We start from the raw sequence: 19216 nt of genomic DNA on the forward strand, positions 1-19216 counted from the left end.
GTACATATGAAATGAGTCAGCACGTTCGTTTCCACACTTTTGGCAACTTCTTGCATGGTTTTCTGTGAATTTAGCTACTTTCAGAGGTGTGTAGTGCAGTTGGTTCAGCATTTTCAATTGTATCTGGCGGAGGCCTGCATTGATAGACACCTTCTTGGTTAATTCACAGAATTTCATACACTTCTTGTCATCTATGTTTATACCCACCTCCCAAGATGTTTTGATCATGTTCAGTGTAGGCGTATGTTCCTGTGTTACTGTGTACAGTTTGGAGACACTAGTGCCCGATTGGCAGGATAATGACAGGAAGCAATTGTGCGTTGGGGGTTCATCCGGAAACAGTGGCCATCTAGCCTTAAAGGCCAGCCCATACGATGGTACTGTAGCACCTGTAACTGATCCTCCCTATCGCAGCCTTAAAGTCTTCTAAGCTGACAAACTTCCCATTTGGGTATATGTCCCGCATCCTAAACTCCCCATCAGGGTCCCAGATTCTTTTTATATCTGCATTGAATGATGGTGCGATGCCGGGGAAGTTCCAGAGAGGAGCTTCCGTGTAGTATGGCGTCTCCAATTGGAGTCTCTTATAGATTTTGGACCATGCCTGTACTGTTGCACTCACTGGATCAAATGTACATTCATCTTTGTGTTTAGTTTTGAATAGGATAGATCTTATGTCTATTGGCCTCACAGCATGTTTCTCTACCTGTACATGTGGTGTATTATCCCAGGAGTCGTACCAGTACCTGGCAAACTGTGCCTGCGCCGATAGATAGTATAACTAAAAATCTGGAGCCGCCATGCCTCCCTTGTCATAGGGTTCCACCATTTTTTCCCATTTCATTCTAGCCGCCCCCATGTTCCAGACAAATTCCACCGTTAGGGGTTGAGTGCATCGAAGAACTTTCTACCAGGCCACATTGGTATATTGGTGTATATATATATATAGTAGTTTTGGCAGGAGCACCATTTTCAGCACTGCAACCCGACCTATCAGTGATATGGGTAGTTTAGCCCATAATTTGAGCTTTGAGGATATTGTGCTTAGTAGCTGCTCTTGATTATTTGCGTATAGGGAAGCATTGTCCTTGGATACGATTATCCCTAGGTATCTTTTTTCCGGTGATCATTGTAACCCATGTGTGTTAGTTGGGCGTCTAGTAACCTGGGTTAAAGGTAAAATCTCAGATTTAGCTTCATTATTTTTATAGCCTGAAAGCTCTGCAAACTTGTGTATGACTTCCATTGTGGGGCCCAGATGTATATCAGGTTTCCGGATGTACAACAGTGTATTGTCCGCATATAGCGATATTGATTGGGTCAGCCCAGCCATTCTGATACCTCTCTGTCTCTGATGCTCCCTGATATTCGCTGCAAGTGGTTCTATAGTGAGAGCAAACAATATTGGGGAGAATGGACAACCTTGCCTAGTACCCCTGCCTAGTGCAAACCAATCAGATAATATGTTGTTGGTCAGTACCCTAGCCCCTGTTTTACAATATAGTAGCTAAACGCATTTTACGAAATATGGGCCTATTCCAAATTTCTCAAGCACAGCGAACAAGTAGGCCCATGACACCGAGTCGAATGCCTTCTCGGCATCTAGGGATACGACCACGGCCTGTGCTTCTGGTTTTATCTAGGCCATGACCCTGAATAGTCTCCGCAGATTCAGTGACGTTGACCTAGTCGGGATAAATCCACATTGATCCGGATGGACCTTTATGGGCATATTGGATAGGAGTCTTGTGGCTAGCACCTTAGCGAATATTTTGGCATCACAATTTATTAGGGATAAGGGCCTATATGAGGACATATCTTGGGGTGATCTCCTAGGTTTTAAAAGTACCGTGATTATAGCTACCCTCATGGACTCAGGTAGGGTTCTTAGTTCTATCGCCTCCTCCCACACTGCCAATAGTACTGGGGCCAGTTCGGCATTCAACTCCTTGTACAGTTCCGCTCTCAGTCCGTCTGACCCTTGTGCCTTGCCACTAGCTAGTGATTTTATCGCTTCAGTGATTTCTTCCAGCGTTAGGGGTTGGTTTAATGTGAGTTTATTTTCCATTGCAAGCTTCGGGAGCGTTATGTTATCTAGATAGGCTATCAATTCACAAGGTGTTTTGGAGCTGTAGTTTGAATACAATTCTGCATAGAAATCAGAGAACGCTTCGCTGAGTCTTTCTTCACATGTGATGACCAACCCATCGCCAGTTACTATGCTGGAAATCGGCGTGTGTTGTCTCTCAGCCTTTAATAGATTCTCAAGGGTTCAGCCTGCTCTGTTTCCTTCGCCATACCGTCGTGCCTTGATTGGGGTTGCCATGTATAGGAGTTCCCTATTTGCCAGCCTATTGAATTCCTGTAGACTAGAATCAATGTCTGCTAGTATCTTGGTCTCATGTGTATTAGTATACATCGATTCCAGTTCGCCTATACGCCTCTCCACCCCTGTCAATTCAGCTCTGATAGACTTCAGTAGGCCGGTGGACTTGGAAATTAAGACCCCCCCTTACCAAGACCTTGAAAGTTTCCCACACAGTTGCACTTTTGTCCACTGACCTCTTATTGGCTTGTAGGAAATCTGCCACCTCGATGTGCAGAGCCTCTGCAACATTCGGGTCCTTAGGAATTTCTGGTGGCATTCTCCAATTCCTTGGCGATGGTTTTACCTCGCCAAGGGTAATTTCTAAAGAAACCGGGGAATGATCCGATAGGGTGCGGGGATACATCTCACAACTGGTGGCTTTAGACACAAGGGTGGTTGATATTATCCAGCAGTCTATACGGGATTCAGTGTCGTGAACAGAGGAATAAAAGGTATACTGCCTCTTTTGTGGGTGTAGTATCCTCCAGGCGTCTACCATGGACAGTTGAGATAGGATGTGTGTTATCGCAGTGGCTGACTTGGTAGGAGTTCGGGTTTTAGTAGTCCATCGGTCTAGGGAGACATCCAAGATAATATTAAAATCTCCCCCCCACAGAATATGCTCGTCCCCCCAGGGATCTATGTCCTGTACAACATCCATGTAGAAGTCTGGCTCATCAAAATTGGGACCGTATGACCTTCTTCCCATCTATGCCGCCCCACACTATTACATATCGACATTGCGGATCAATTTTATTCTTCACAAATTGGAAACCTACGGAGGGGTGTATTAATGTAAGGACTCCTCTGGCCTGGGTCGAATATTCGGTGTAATATCTTTGTTGCCCCCAGCTTCGAAGGAGTTGTGTGGTTGCCCTTGTGAGCGCATGTGTTTCCTGTAGCATGACTACATGTGGGTGATGTCAAACCACATTCATTTTTGTAACAGCACCCCCCTCCCCGCATCATCTTCCCCAACCTGCTAATGCTGCCCCTTGACTCTCAAGGCCCTGCAAGTGGGCATTAACCAGTGGAACTTTCCTGAGGGACACTTGTTGCAGCCACCTGGTCACCCTCAATCAGGGCTCACGGCCCTACTGTTCATAAGTATACATCAGGGTCTGATATTTAACGTATATTCAACATTATTGAACCAGAAAAAAAGGATATATATCATAGCTTTGGTCAGTCCGCGGAGCCTTGTCTCTCTGTTACTGGTCTCTGTCTCGCATTTTGTTCTGTTGATTGGTTCCGGTGGGGCAGAGGGATCGAGGTTTCAACATATGCCATAGCCTCTGTCGGATTTTTGAAGAAGTGGGCTCTGCCCCTGTGTTGTATCCTCATTTTCGCTGGGAAAATCAATACGTAAGGTACATTGCGCATACGAAGCTGCTTCTTCACCGGTTCGTAGGATCTCCTTTGCCCTTGGACAGTGGTTGAAAAGTCTGGATATATATGTATCCTGCTCTCCTCGTGTTTTAGGGTTCCCTTTTCCCTGGAAAGCCGTAGAATCGTGTCTCTGTCTCTGTAGTTAAGGAGACGTGCCATTATAGTGCAGGGTGGCGCACCCGGCTTCTGTGGTGGTGCCAGGGTACAGTGGGCTCTCTCAACAAGGAAGTGACCCGAGAAAGAGTCTGCTCCTAGGAGGGTCTTTAGCAGGTTTTCCACTTGTCTTTCCATAGGGCCTTTACCGAATGACTCCGAAACCCAGACTATCCGTATGTTGTTTCTCCTTGACCTTGATTCTAAATCTTCACACTTATTTTGCGTTTTGTGCAGTTCGGAATTAAGCTGTGCTATGTCACGGCTATATTGGGAGATTGTATCTTCATTTGTGCTGATTCTATTTTCAGCTTATGTAATGCGCATGCTTTCTTTCTCAACTCTTGCTTTCAGAGAGTCAATTGTTGCGACTATGTCGTCCAGTTTGACGTTGAACGCTAAGAAGCCATTTTGCACAAGCGTCGCCAGGCGGTCTTCCCTTGGGTCTAATGGTTCTTCTGCCTGGTTGTCCCGCACACTCACTGTAGTGTTAGTCAGCCTGACGGGCTGGGAGCTTGTGAAGGAGTCCATCGGACCTGTTTTTTTCCCTCCTGTCCCCTTCTTTTCGTGTCGGGCCATGTAGTGTATCTGTGCACCAAGGAGTGGACTTATCTCCCACGTAATCTTTTTTGGTAGAGGTTATTATGCCTTTATGCACCCTTAGAGCTAGATATACACCCCCTGTCTTCTCAGGATTCTTCCTCTGTGTGCACTTTCGCCTGCGGTGTGGCTAGGGGTGAAGGTTAAACTGGACAGTGCCCGCTAGCTATCCCGGAGCATTCCGTTTGCATATGCTAGCAGCGTATAGTCCCCTCCTTTTTTTAATGTACACTTCACCCCCTCCAGCCTTACCGCGCTCTGGTGTTGTGTTTTATTTATTTATTTATTTTTCCCCCTTTCTACTTCCTATGTGCGTTGGCTAGGGCCCACTCCTCGCATCACATTCACTGCACGCATCACATTCACTGCACTGAACGTTTTCACTGCCCCGTCCGGCCCATACTCTGGAGCCTCTGTGTTTCAAGTCCCCGCGTGTTATGGGGCCGCGCATGTTTGGATATCCACCGGGGGCAGGTCTGCACAGCGGCCGTGCATCCCTCGCAGCTGGGCACCTCACGTCTCTTATGGGCCCCCACCAGCCCGATTCCAGATTAAGTACAGTCGGGGAGCCATTTGCGCCACCGTTTCAGCCCCCCGTACCCCTGCGCGGCTCCACTCTCACCTTTCGTTTGTTCTCCACTGCTTTAAGGGTTTTTTCGAGATGGGGTTCAGGGGGGGCTGGCACTGGCATACGTCTGTCGCTTCAAGGACTCGGGCGCCAGCTGGGGCTGCTCCGCCTCCTCCTCCACGCGGCCTCTCACCAATCCACGGCTCTCCGTTGGTCTGGTGTGGAGCTCCCAGTCAGCATTTTCACAATTTTTTGGCAATGTGTACTTTCCAGCATCAAGTCGCCAATTCTGTGTGCAGACTGTTTTAACAGACCCTATCAGGATTAATTTGAGCAGGATTCTTCTTCGGGCCGGAGCTCCTCTTTTAGGCGGCCATTCACTTTGCGCGCAACAGCGCCCCCCCTAAGCTGTCTGGTTTTTAATATTGCCTGAGGTGTCCTGTCAGCCAGATGCGCCTCCAGTTGCTTCCGCACAACCCGGAGTTCATGTAGTGCCCTTTGAGAGCCCAACCTCTTATGCTCCTGCTCAGCTTGGGTAACCTCCTTTTCTAATCTCACCCAAACCAATTGCCTTGCTCTTTTGAAGGCCACTGTTTTACTAATGAGCTCCCCCTTGACTACCGCCTTCATAGCGTCCCACGCTATGCCCTGTGAGGGTCCAGAATCCTAGTTTTCCCTAAAGTCATTTTTTTAAATTAATGATATAGTTTAGATACAAAATTTTTCATTGTTGGTTATAACCAAAAAAGAAAAAAATAATCATTGATTACATTTCTTAAAAAGCAGCATAAAGTCTTCAGGCAAGTGTGCTTGTCGTCCTTTGGGTGGATCGTTCTACTCTGACGATATTCAGTTCCGATTAAAAGTTAATTTAATACAAACGTTATTGGTTTCTGTTTCCGTGTCAGTTACACTTTTCCAGAATGGGATGATCCTGGAAATGATAACTTTGTGTTTTCCTAGGAGTATCTGCGCCCATCGTTCTTTCGCACCGTATTGTGTTTTTGATTGTGGTAACATGTCTCTAAACAGATTTCTTTTTTCTGTTAGCGTTGTACATTCCATTATGATATGATAGATGGATTCTATTTGGTCTGGTTGTTTACGAAAGTGACAGTATAACATAGACTCTGGTTTCTGTCTTGTCTTTACCAAAACTTCCTGGGTTGGTAAGAGATTACGTCTAAGACACAGGAACATGTCCCTCATATAACGCACTGGAAATATGTTCAGATACTGAGGTATTTGGTTCAAGGCCCCTACTTCTGTGTCTCAGTTTAGCGCTAGGTGATACTGGGCTTTCAGATGTAAGGTTTCAATCCAGTCGTTCTGTTGGATTCTTTTTTTCACCTCTTGCGGGTGATGAATAAGCATCTCCAGGGTTGCATCTATATCCTATAGTATTTTTAGACAAGACTTCTTCCATTCATTTAGAACCTTCTCATTTGAGGTTTTATCTTTTCATCGTAGGATATTTATTGCGGGAACAAGGTCATCAACCAGTGTTTTTCTAAACAGATCTAGGTATTTCCAGTTCGTGATAGACTCAAGTGACGGAAGGGCCAGTTCGTAGCATATACGAGAGATAGGAAATGTCAGGGGTAATGACAATATCTTGCGCCAAAATATCCCCTCGATCTGCTGCCAAGTTGTGGCTGTAAGTTTAACATGGCTTCGCTGTCATAAGTCAGTACTGCAATTATCTTCTGTCTATAGAATGCAATTATTGGCTTTATAGAGAATTTTCCATATTTGTTATGTAGCAGCAAGCCTTGTCTTGCCAGGGAAAGAGATTTTGTTTTTAGATGGATCGCCCAATACTTTTAATTTCAGATTTATTTAGCCATATGCCCAGGTATTTAGTTGTTTTAACCAACTCTAATTTTTTGCCTTCGAGAAATACTGTCAACGGTTTATTTCTTAGCTACTGTTGATGTCCTAAGGTCATTACTAAGGATTATTTTTGAGTTGATTCTAAGATCATTTGCTCTCACTTATTTTTCTAGATTGACCAAACTTTTTTATAGCCCAATTTGTGATATGCAAATCGTTTTTCCTCCGTTGTGAAAAGTACAGTGAGCTAAAAGCGATGGCTGCGGTCTCTCATAGTGGGACAAAACCACAGAACAGGTTATCATGCCATGTTCTTTCTAGAGAGGGGAGCCTGCTACCTTTTTTGCAATTTGTGTTTTAGCTAGTATAACTAGATCATCAGCATACATGATGTATGGTATTTGCGTTGCATGTGTTTCAGAGGATTTGTTACTATGAGGCTTTGATTCGTGGCTAAATCTGAAGTGTATAAGTTGAAAAGCGTTGCCGCAATTTGACACCCTTGTTTTAGTCTTTTCCATGTTTGAATCTGCGTGGACAAGACACCATCTTGAGACAGTATTACTTTAATGGTGGTATTTGTATAGAGTCTTGATTGGCTCTAAAATGTCTGGTGGGCAATTCCAATTAGCTAGTTTTTCCCATAGTTTGGATCTATTTACGGCATCAAAGGAAAGTTGCAAGTCTATGAAAGCTGCATGAACTGCAATGTGCTCTCTAATGGCTTCCAATTTTAAGATGTTAAGTAATATCAGGTTGATTTTAGTACCTACATTCCTAGTAATTAGTACCTACATTCCTAATTAAGCCTGTCTGCCTTGGATCCTGTCTTCCATTTGTTATCGCCCATTCCGTTAGTCTTCGTATTAGAAGTGACACAAATACCTTACCCAAGGGGTCCAATAGTGCTATCGGTCGATAGTTTCCTGGTCATTTCCTGTTACCATGCTTATATATTGGTATCAATATAGCTGTTTTCTATGTTTTTGGAATAACATTGTGCCCCTATATGATAGTAACCATTTGCATACATAACTTTGCCCATACTTGCGGGTTACGTTTCAGCCGGAAGGCATTAAGCTGCTTGATGTGTGTCAGAATTTCATCAAGTTCCCATGATTCCATTTATGCATGATTCCTCATTGGAGGTCTTTGGCTGTTTAATTTCCTTTCTTGTAGAGGTCTGAGAAGTATAAAATCTAATCTGCTTCCAGGACATCGGGTATGAGACTTTTTTGCTGTTGATCATTTCCATTTAATAGTCTCCATAGCGCTTTAGAGTTTTTATTTTGCATTGATTGAAGCATGCGCTCTGCATCGCTTTGTTTATTTGCCTTGATTGTTCTGCTCCAGTTCCTATAACGTTGCTTTAGGCACTTGCAAGGTTTTAGCCTCTCTTCATGACTCATTTCTTAGAGCAATACTACTACTGCGTAGTTCTTTTTTTTGGTACTATTTGCTTGTTGTAGACGTGACAACGTTTCGCTCTGGAGTTTCTTCCATGGCTTTTTATGTGTTTAAATGGTATCAACAACCATTCATACTGAAGTTTTTCTATCTCTTTACGTGAGGAGGAGTGGAATGTTTCTATTAAACCTTCAAGTTGGTCATCCGATAGGCAGAGTCTATTCATTCCGCTATTAAGTTCGATAGGCGGTAGTACCACTTTAGTCACAGCAGATAAGTTAGTCGTCCATGAGATTGTGATTTTGTGGTGATCACTATTTGTGGAAGGGAGATTTGTTATCTTTATGATTTCTTCCTTTAAGCCAGCTGATGTATATATATATATCATCTAGGAATGCAGTTAAAGTACCTCTTGACCAAGTTGGCTTGGGCGGTTTATCCTCTGCTAGCTCTCCGTTAATTAGAATGAGATTTCTCTTAATTAGTTCTTTTGTCCAAATTTGGGCTCTAGTTGTTAATTTTGCAAAAGGGATTGTAATTCCCTTTTGGTCAAACAAGTGTATATTCAGATCACTGCATATGATGAATTCTAGCTGTTTGTGTTTTGTACACACAAAGTGCATGGTTGTTAGCACTGTATCTTTGAATATATCATCGTTAATCGCAACTGTATTCCAGTACAAGTTCATACTCCCGATTTTCTTTCCAGTCTGTGCATTCAATTCAGCACTAATCTGTTGTTTCTTCTGGCCTTTATATTCTAAATTCGTAAATTGAGCCCAAGCGATAGGGTTTGATGTCTCTAATATTTCCAGATTTGCATCAGTTTTAATTAGTGTTAGGAGGCCAGAAGAAAGTCGCCCTTTAGCTCTATTTATTTAAGGATTAATACAAGTCAGGTATCCATCAGATATTGGCTGGTTATGAATCCACGTTTCTTGGAGGCAAATGATTTGTTTTTGTCCAAGATCATTATTTTCCCATTAAAGGAAATGTTCTGATCCTCTGGAGTTGCACGAACAGAGGCTAAGGGCTATGTTCTTCTTTGTTTGTAATTGTTACCGGTCTCTCTTCCATTGAGATTCTGGGGCAGTTTCCCTTGCCTCTATTTCTCTCCATATCGGTTGTTTCACTATTATGCTTCTTTCCCCTTTTCTAAGGACTCTCCTGTCCTTTATTGGAGCCCAGTGCTGGTCCTTTCCAGGGGTCTCAATGACCTAACTTTGCACTTTCTTGTTTATGTGCCTCACCAGTTTTCTTCTCTTGCATTTGTGAGCAACGAAAGCTGAGTTTGCGAAAAGGAGACGACTCCTCCATCACTTTTTCCAGTATTAGTGGGAAGCTGAACTGGATCCATACCTTATCCATCATGTTGTTATGGATAAACTCCACCAGATTGATATCCTCTGATGTAATAGATTGAAGCTGCGGTATAACATGTAGTAGGCGTAGAGTATTATTACTTCTATTTAGAATGAGGTCGTAATTTACTTCTTCCATCCTCTCCATTTTTAACGTATTCCACGATACATTATTTCATCGTGGATCGACAAATGTTGGTAGTTTAAGCCAACTTTTGTCTGATTTTGGCAAACAAGTTCCATTATGATCGTTATTTTGTGTTTCATTGTTTTGGGTCATGTAATTGGTTGAGATTTCTTCTTCTTGGTTTCTCTCAGCTGTAGTCATGTTATCTCTGCGTGAGCTGTCAAGTTCAATGTCTGAAATGTCCTCGCAGGAGAGATCTACTACGTCATTGAATATAGTATGACCCTCTTCATACTAATCCATAATGTATAATGAGACCTCTTTATTATTAGAGATTTTTTCAGGTGACAGACGCTGTTCTTCATCTGTATAGACTGATAGATTCATCAACAATTCCTGTTGGGCTTTTTCTTCTGATGTTAGACGTTTTGGGTGTTCCCTGTCAGCAGTTTCTTGGTCTTTCGATAGTAGTTGCGCTTTTTCCGGTTTTGCATTTTTTTTCTTTTTTGTTTGTGGTGGTCTAGTCTCAAAAATGCCCTGGAACCTCACTTTGTTGGTTTCGTTTTTATTTGTGAATTTTGTCCTCTTTTCACAGGTTTACTTTCACTCTTCTATGTGGAGATGATGCCATCTTTCTTGATTTGGTCAAAGATCAGGAAGTATTCGGGTCCCTGCGTTGGCAAATGGGGTCTCTCATAGGTGTTTTCCTCGGTCATTTCTTTGTTTCTTCACGTCAGGTGTATATTCTCTATTGTCTTTTGTGGTAAGATTTGGTTGTGCTGGTGAATCTTGACTGGTTGTCCTATGTTTCCCACTGTCAAATTTGCCTCCTCTACTATAAGTGAGTCTTTGGTTTGTAGTTTTTCATTAATTGGGTGAGAAGTGGTAATTTGTGTCTCTTTTACGTACATGTTATCTTGTTGTGTTATTGGCACTTGGGTCATGCTGTTGGCACTATCCTTGGCTTTTTGTTGGCGGTTATTAGCAAACATGTCAATCAACGCTTTTGTCATTAACTCTTTGTCTGCACGATTGTTTCTTGCAATGTCAAAAAGCCTGGTTTGCCATTGGTTCGATGTCTCTGCCTCTGTGTCCAATCTATTTTGGATTTTGTTTGCAAATGTTTCCAAAAAGATTTGTTTTGTGTGGATAAATGCCAGTGTGGATTAATGCCAGCAGCGTTGCCGGGTCTTTCATCGTGTCACTGATAGTTTCATATCATTTGAGGATCGGCAAAAGTGCATGACTCCAGGCTGCCATCAGCATATTTTTAAGTTCTATCATTGTAGTTGGTACTACTTCCTGGTGCCCTTCTCCATGCAGATCACATTGGCATTTGTTTGATGGAATCTCATTGCAGTGGTTTCCCGGTAGCCTCTGGTTAGCCATCGCATCCACCTTAGCTATTTCTTCTTTTATTACACCCGTTGTCAGACGTAGCTTATTTGTAGTCGGTATTGATGGATGCTTTAGATTTGTGTTAAAGTGTAATGGTGTGGAGGTCTTCACAGATTCCGCTAGGTTCGTTTTTAATGATACTGTTTTGCCAAAAACCTTGTGACGTTTTTTGTGACTATTCATCAGAGATTCTATCTGTGTAATATCCAGGGATAGTCTCACCAAGCGAGTATTATCTGGCATTGGTGTTAATGGTTGTTATTGCGGTCTTACTGAATGGACCTTATTTTTTGAGTCATTGCTGGTGTTGAGTAAATATCCATATTTTGCTGCCGACCTTCATTATTTCTTGTCTTCATCTCTGTAGTATCTGGACTTTTCTTCAAATCTTGCTTCTAGGCTTCTGTTTTGGACCCATCAAAGGAGGATTCATTCACAGCTTGAGTATGGCACACAGCATCCTCTTTACTCGAGGAGGCTCAGCCCCGTATTTTTCCTTTCGTCCCTATGTTTTCTTTTCGCATTGGGGATGAAACAGACTCTCGGTGCAACTATTTTGCTCAAATATCATAGCTGTACAGTTGGAGGGCAGGTGATGAGGGACGTAGGCGGCACCGCCATTAAGGGACAGGGCGGGCTCACGCCTGCAATGTTATTAACCACCCGTCCCTCTTCATCCAAGGGCATAATTTCATCGCTTGCATCAGTGCTTTTACGCAGCGCTTGTGGACCCACCTGAGGACTTTCTTGTCGTACCCGCTCCGCGGCTGGGGATGCTCGCAACAGCTTGTATTGGGGGTGGGGGTGGAGGCAGCCAGGAAGAGGTCTCTGTCGGAGGTAGGGCTTCTGTTACTGAGAGCGTCTTTGCTTGGTACCTCGTACAAGGGCCCAGGGAGCAACTTAAGTAAGAAGCTTTCCAAAAATACATCTTGGCCAACATTCTGGACATATAAGGACACCGTTGTGAACATACGATTCAACATTTGGCCTTTGCCACATACATGGCACCCCTGCGGGTCCCGAAGGACGTTAACTTTCGAGATCGGGATTTTCTCACCCACCGAGATTGCCACCCCCCCCTTTTTTCTCGCTTCCAGAGTTGAAAAACGGGCACGGCAATGCCCTATTTTGTATTCGCTTCTCATCCTGCACAAGCATGTGGGTCTCCTGCAGGAACACAATGGAGGGAGACATCTCCCTTAGTTTGCCCAACGCTGATTTCATTTTCACAGGGGCAGTTAAGCCGTGCACGTTCCATGTGCCCAAAACCATGAGGCCCTCCCCTTCAGCATCCACCCCTATTTCCCTGCAAATCAAGATGGCCAGCTCCCATCGCCACCACCGACATGCCCACTGGATGAAATACCTGTCCCACCCACAGCAAACAATTAGAAACCAACCCCCCGACCACACCCCAACCCTCAACCATGCTCAAACATGTGCGACTTCCAGCCATCTGGAACCTTCGTTGGGAACCCAACTTGGAGGGCGGAAAAGAGCCACATCAACTTCAGCCCAATCCCCAAAGGCGCCCCACTAGCTTCAACACCAGGGAACCCACCACAGAAAACAAATAACTACTCAAAACCAGAGTATTCAATTCTTTCTGATTGGCCCCTTCACTCGTCGCTTCCCCCTACCCACCCTGTGACATTTCTGCGAGGGCGCTGGATAAGTGCCCTGACCAGCATCCTGTTCAACCGCCAGATCCAACCCCCCCTCCGTATTCAGCAGGCTCTCCGCTTCCCTCAGTGATCCTACTACCCAGCACCTCCCCTGATGAGTGAAATGGAGAGCAGTAGGAACGCCCCACTTGTAAGGCACATCCTTTGTATGTAACCAATCAATCAGTGAGTGCAGTGCTTTTCGCTTCACCAAGGTCGTTGACGCCAAATCCTGGTACAAGCAGAGTGACATGTTGCGAAAAGTGATGGAAGACAAGGGCCTAGGTGCAGCCATTATGCTTTCCTTAAGTTTAAAGAAATTAACCTGGGACAGCACATCAGCAGGCCTGTCCTGGGGTAGGGCGGTTTGAGATCTGGCCCGATGAGTCCTGCCAAGTTCAATTTCCTGATCCTCAGGCAGTTCGAGAATGGAACAAAAGAGGCAGCCACAAAGTTGGGTAGGTCTTCATACCGCACCCCCGGAGAGATGCCCTGGATATGGATATTATTTCTGCTGGGACAATTTTCCCCATCTTCCTGTTTATCTTCATGTACCTTGCAGCTGGCCTCCAAAGCCTCCAGCCGACTGGAGCACTCACGCACCTCATAGCACTGCTCACAAAGAGTATCCTCCACCTCTGATACCCTGTGAAACTCTTTTGTCAAGTGCCAGAATCTTGTGGGAGAGTTCCTCCCTGCTTTTGTGAATTTCTTGGTCAACATGTCCTGCAGGTCAGACTTTGTAGACGTCTGTGAGCAAAGCTGGGAGGGGGTCAGCTCCATGTACTTGAGCCGTTACAACCTCAGTGCGCTTGCTCTTGTCTGTAGGCTACAGCATTGCAGAAATATCCCCCTGCTTCCCTGTTTTCAAAGGTTTAGCCATGATAGAGTTAGAAGGCAGCAGTCGATCCAGCTTGCCTGTACTGTAAGGACGCCACAAAAGAGCACAAGGGGTAGGCTACCAGTGCAGTGTCAAGCCCGTCAATACCCTCAATCAACCGGCGCAGGGCTGGCCAGGGCTACTCTCAAAGTGTTAGCATCAATGGCAAAACCTCAATAGGGACGGAATGTATGACTGAGCTTTAGAGGAAGTTGCAAATGGGGTCTGGGATCTGGAGTAGCCAAGGAAAACAGCAAGCTTGGAGCCAGTCCCTTCACCCCTTTACCAAAGAAACCTGCCCAAAGCAGGGGCTTATAGCGAGATGCACCAAGGTAACCTCCAAGCAGGCAATGGGGACGGCACTGTGCCAGGCGATGTTCACCATCCAGTTCAGGGTGGAGTTGAGGGACCTAATATAGCAGGCTAACTGCCATAATGTCACACTAAATCCACTGTATCCCCTGCAGGGTGATCACAAAATGCTCTAGTAGTACCAGTGAGCCCCAGGCTCTGCACTGCAGCAGTGGGCGACTTTCCAACTCATTCGGTGCCTCTGTCTCCCTGAGCCTCCATCCAACACGCTCATTCAGGCTGTCCCTGTGTGCTGCCCGCACTTCTCCCCCATCGCCTGTCGACGGAGATCATCATCAACGGAAGGACAGTAACCATTGCTCCCAAACCGGGTCGAGGAGGAGCAACTGCAATCCAGCAGAGGCCGTCCAGACACCCCCGCAACGCAGGCGCCACCTGGTGCAGCCTACATGGTCAGAGACAGGCAGAGGGGGCTGCTCTCAAACCCGCAAAGCCCCAGGCACCGTGATGCCAGTGCTGGTAGGGAAATGCTTCTGGGGGGTTGCAGGCTCTCATCAAGCACACGATCACCGCCGTTATGGCCTGGGGGCTCTTCCGACCCTGACACCGGTCAGACTGCCACACAACCCCGCTGTTGAGTGGGGGACTCACCGGGGGTGGTGCCGCTGATGGATCGGCGACTCTCATCCTGCCACAAACTTCATAGGAGGCGGCTCCGAAGGGTAAACCCGTCGGAGCCGCTAAGCTGATGCACCTTTCCCCTCACAGCCGGGACCAGCCCATGGCCGCCATCGTTTCGCCCTGAATTCCGCACACCATCAGGGTCTATACTCAGAATGGAGGCGACCGTCAACTGAGAACCTGCATTTTTCAGTGATATTACAACTAGATCTCACTCGCAAATCTCTAGGAAGCGTATCAGTTTTACTATAATTAGTTGTTAGCAACTGTAGTAGATGTTTTCTACAGTGCCGTGATGTTCAGATGAAATGTAGAAGTCATGAGTTGTGAAATACAAAAAATGCCTCATGCTTCAAGGCTGGAAAGCCACCCTCACACTGAAACCACACCTCAATGCTGCACTTATGTGGAGAGTGCAACGTCTGTACAACCCTAAACAAGTCTGATACTTAGGCTGATGCATGTCTCCTAGCCGTGCACACAGGAGATACAGTGAAAGTGGAAGTATGTTTTAGTGTGCTCCTTTGAGATGTGATTGGTTGAGAAGGAAACAAAGAATTGTCAAACTCAGTAAAAGTAAGTTCAAAGAAAAAAGTCCAAGAGCCTATCATGTATCTCAGACAGTTGGGGACTGGCTGCTGAAATGTACACTCATTCTGCTGATCAAAGGTTTAAGTGACAGCAGGGCCAGTGGATCCAAATGCCATGCTTCCAATGTATACGAATTGGGTATTAGAGACACCTTTTATTTACAATGCACAAAATGTCTAACACTGCTGTACTAAGAGCAACAAAAAAAGTTATTATAAAAACATTAGTATTGTGAGGCTACCTAGCCGCTCTCTCAGAAGTAGGATATCAAATGCCCATTTTCAGCTTTTTGAAAGGGGAACTTTACTCATATCTTTTCTCCAAAATAAAGAAAACGACTCACTTTTACGTCAGTGCAATGTCTGTTTTGTCAACACTCTCCTCTTTGCCAATGGAATGGTTTTTGTCTGAATATACCTTCTTTGTTAAGCAAACGTTTCCTCGTGTGTATGTTTATGGAAACAGTCTGTACACAGGGCCATCGCTGCCCAGACATGCCCTTTATCCCAGTGACTCCACCCACTTGGGAATTTTACCAATTATCTACAGGCTGTGTACAAACCTTCTTGTGCTTTCCCTTTGACATACCCAACTTCTTGCCTTTTGGGAGCGTCTGAAATGTTCGCCCAGCCCAATGCATTTCAAGGGAAAGTTCAAGCTGGTCAATATAGGATCCTCCTTGTAGGTGGGTGGAGGGGTAATGAGGTAATTGGCTCTGTTCCAGCACTACAGGCTTTCGGTTGCGTCAGCCAGGCAGAGAGTTTGCTCTGCCCGACACTACCAGCCTGCCAAATATTTGCAAAAGACCCAGCAAGCAACTAGTCATGGGGGCACCCTACAAATGATGGCTATTTGAGGGCTGATGTCCTTTTATATGCACTGCCCTGTCTGAAATAATCCTGACTTTGCTTGAATGGTAGAATGTAAGGCGCTCACATCAACGCATTTTCCTAGCCAGCATGCATATCAATATGTGTGTCTGTGTGTGTCTGGGGGGGGGAGGGGGAGCGTTTTAAAGTTATTCATGTTGGAGTGCTCAATTTTCTTTTTTTTTCTCCTCCCACGCCCCAATAGATAGTGTTCCTTTTAATGTGAGTTGATCCGCAAATATAATTAAAAGTCTTTCTGCTGCAAAACATATCTCTTGATTGTTTCCAAATACATTTTTGGACATTGTTCTAGAAAAACATTTCTAACACACAGGCCTGTGATCGCCAGGGTAAAATTACACCGTTTTGAACAGTAGCTTGGCACAGAGAGAGTGTTAAAGTTAAAGCGAAAGAGCTTTTGTAAACAGCTTGCAGACATTTTTGGGATCGTTCTTGGAAGGCTTCTGGAAATCCCTTTTTTAGTGAGAACTATGTGTGCACATCATTTTCCACGAAGAAAATAAACATATTCTAATTCTTAGGTTTAACAGTGCAGACACAAATTAAAGATTGAATTGCCAAAAAGGGTGATGGTAATTTATTGGGATTCATATAGCACGTTCGCCAAAGCGCTGCACAATTTTAGAAAATATGATACAAACAATATACAGTGATTGAAAGAACAAACGACTGACCAGGAGATTTTAGAGTGAAGAGAAAAAAGAAAGAAGGTCGGTTTTTGAACAAGAATGAATGATTTGGAGAGACGAAGAAGAACATATGTCAAGGGGCAAGGAGTTCCATAGTTTGGGGGCGAGGATAGAAAGAGAACGGAAATGAGATGGTGCACAAGGGCCATTAGGGGAAAATGAGAGACCAGAGCAAGATAAGGAGGGGCTAGCCTGTGGTAGACCTTACAGACGGTATAGAGAAAATGAACATGAAGCCGGGAGACGTATGCAAGAAGAGAGATACTCAAGAGGGATGACAAAATGGAAGAGTGTGGGGGTAATGCAAAAAGAAGATGGATATCTGAGTTAAAGACCTAGCGAATAGCAGGTAAAATGCGATCAAAGCAGACCCATAAGAAGGGCCTAACAATAATCAAGATGAGAAAAAATAGTAGATGTAATGAGAAGTTTAATGGCATGAAAGGAGAGAAAGGGATGAATCCGACGAATGTTGTTCAGATGGAAACGGCAGGCACGAGCTATAGAAGAGATGTGAGAGGAGAAGGAGAGTGAAAAGTCAAAAATAACACTGAGGTTGCGAGCAGAAGACGAGAAGGGGAGCAAAGAAGGAGGGAAGCAAATGCCTGGGGGAGAGTGGGGAGTGGAAGGGGAAGAGTGTGGAAAGACCTGCCCAGCAACTGGAATAGGTACGGTCAGAATGATATGAGTGAAACCAGCGAGTGATAGAGTCAGAGAATAACAGATCAGTGAGAGCAAAGAGCAGAGTGGAGTGTTCGAAATTATCAGACACTGCAGAAAGATCCAAGAGAATAAGTATAGATGAAGGTTTGTTGTGCCAGGAGGAAAGAAGGAAGTTAGTGACATGTTTGAGAGCTGTTTCTGTGTAGTGACTGGGGCGGAAACCAGATTGAGTTAAGGGCAGTAAACAGTACACGTTGAGATATGCAGAGATTTCAGAATGGACCGTGCAGAGATTTCAGAATGGACCGCTCTTTCTAAAGGTTTAGAAAGAAAGGGAAGGAGGGAAATAAGTCGAAGGTTTGAGAGCAATGCAGGATTGAGAGAAAGTATTTTTGATCATTGAGATGATAGTGGCATGCTTAACGGATGCACGGAATGTTGAGGTAGATAGGGAGAGGTTGGAAAACGATGTTAAGAAGGTAACCAAGGAAGGATAGATTGAGGAATAAGAACTGAGAGAAGTGAATTAAGGGGAGAAGCAGTGGGGTGTGCGTGAGCAAAGATAGAAGCAGTAACTGAGTAAGAGAGAAGAGAGAAAGTAGAAAAAGATGGGGATGAAGAAGATGTAGCGGGATGTTGACAAAAACAGACATTGCACTGATCTTGTTCTTATGAAATGTGCTTTCTTCAAAGGAAGTATTGGACTTGTGTTCCGCTTTAATAAAATAAAAGTGAATGTAGGCTTACAGTCTGTGAAGGAGGACCCAATTCTACATATTCCCATGATCCAATGAATGAGAGACCAGTTGTCAGATGCAACATCTTGCCCACATGTTGCTTGCAAGATGGGGGTCAGAAATGCAGAGCTGGAAAATCGTTTGATGGTCGGCAGAAGGATGGCCAGCGCTGGTCATTGGGCCTGATTTTCCCAGATCCGAGATCTGGCAAAATATGCCTTATCAGATCTCGGCCAAATAATGTACTGCCCTTGAGGGGTTTTAATGTTTTTGCTTGCTCTTTTGTGGAAAATATTTAAGCAATCTTTGTATATTTAAAAGGTGTGCACCTTTTATGCTTTGCTTGCAACATCATAGGAAAAACTCCTCTCATGAGTTATTTTTCAGGTGTTAATAATGAATATCCTGATAAGTTACTGTTTAATTTTGGGGGGTTTAGACAGAATGTCCCACTTTTGCCAACTCTGCCCCCTCCCTCACTGGGATCCCACAGTTAACAATTTCTCTTTCCAGCGCTGAGGATGGGCCTGATCCTCTCTGAGTAGGTACATAAATTGAACTTTGTCATTTTGCCTCTGAAAATAATTTATGCTCATGACGTCATCATATTAGGTTAAACACCTTGGGAGGTCTGTCTTTCCCATGGGACACCTCATTTATTTAGGGTTTTATAGCCGGGCGTATTGCATTTCCAAGCCTCTTTTGAAAGCGTGAATAAGTAGAAAATATTTGTATTTCCAGAATTGGAAGATGGACAGAAAAATGCCATGGTCAGCGAACGAACTGAAGCCTTCACTACAGCACGGAACCTTCTGGCATCTGGAGCAGATGCCATTGAACGGATAATGTCTTCTTATAAGGAGGTATTGTGGCGGAGTAATGCTTCTGTCTAAAACTCTACTCTA

General features: G+C 44.6%; 1 protein-coding gene across 1 annotated transcript in view; it reads left to right on the plus strand.

Moving 5' to 3' along the window:
* Window positions 1–19216, plus strand: part of ABCD2 (ATP binding cassette subfamily D member 2) — a 427364-nt gene that overhangs the window by 93237 nt on the left and 314911 nt on the right. Inside the window, exon 3 of the mRNA XM_069629213.1 lies at window positions 19053–19174. Within this exon, the coding sequence (XP_069485314.1) occupies window positions 19053–19174 (122 nt within the window). The remainder of the gene's footprint in view (window positions 1–19052; window positions 19175–19216) is intronic.

Source organism: Ambystoma mexicanum, chromosome 12 (assembly GCF_040938575.1).
Source record: "Ambystoma mexicanum isolate Mex_15411 chromosome 12, UKY_AmexF1_1, whole genome shotgun sequence".
In the NCBI taxonomy this organism is placed as follows: domain Eukaryota; kingdom Metazoa; phylum Chordata; class Amphibia; order Caudata; family Ambystomatidae; genus Ambystoma; species Ambystoma mexicanum.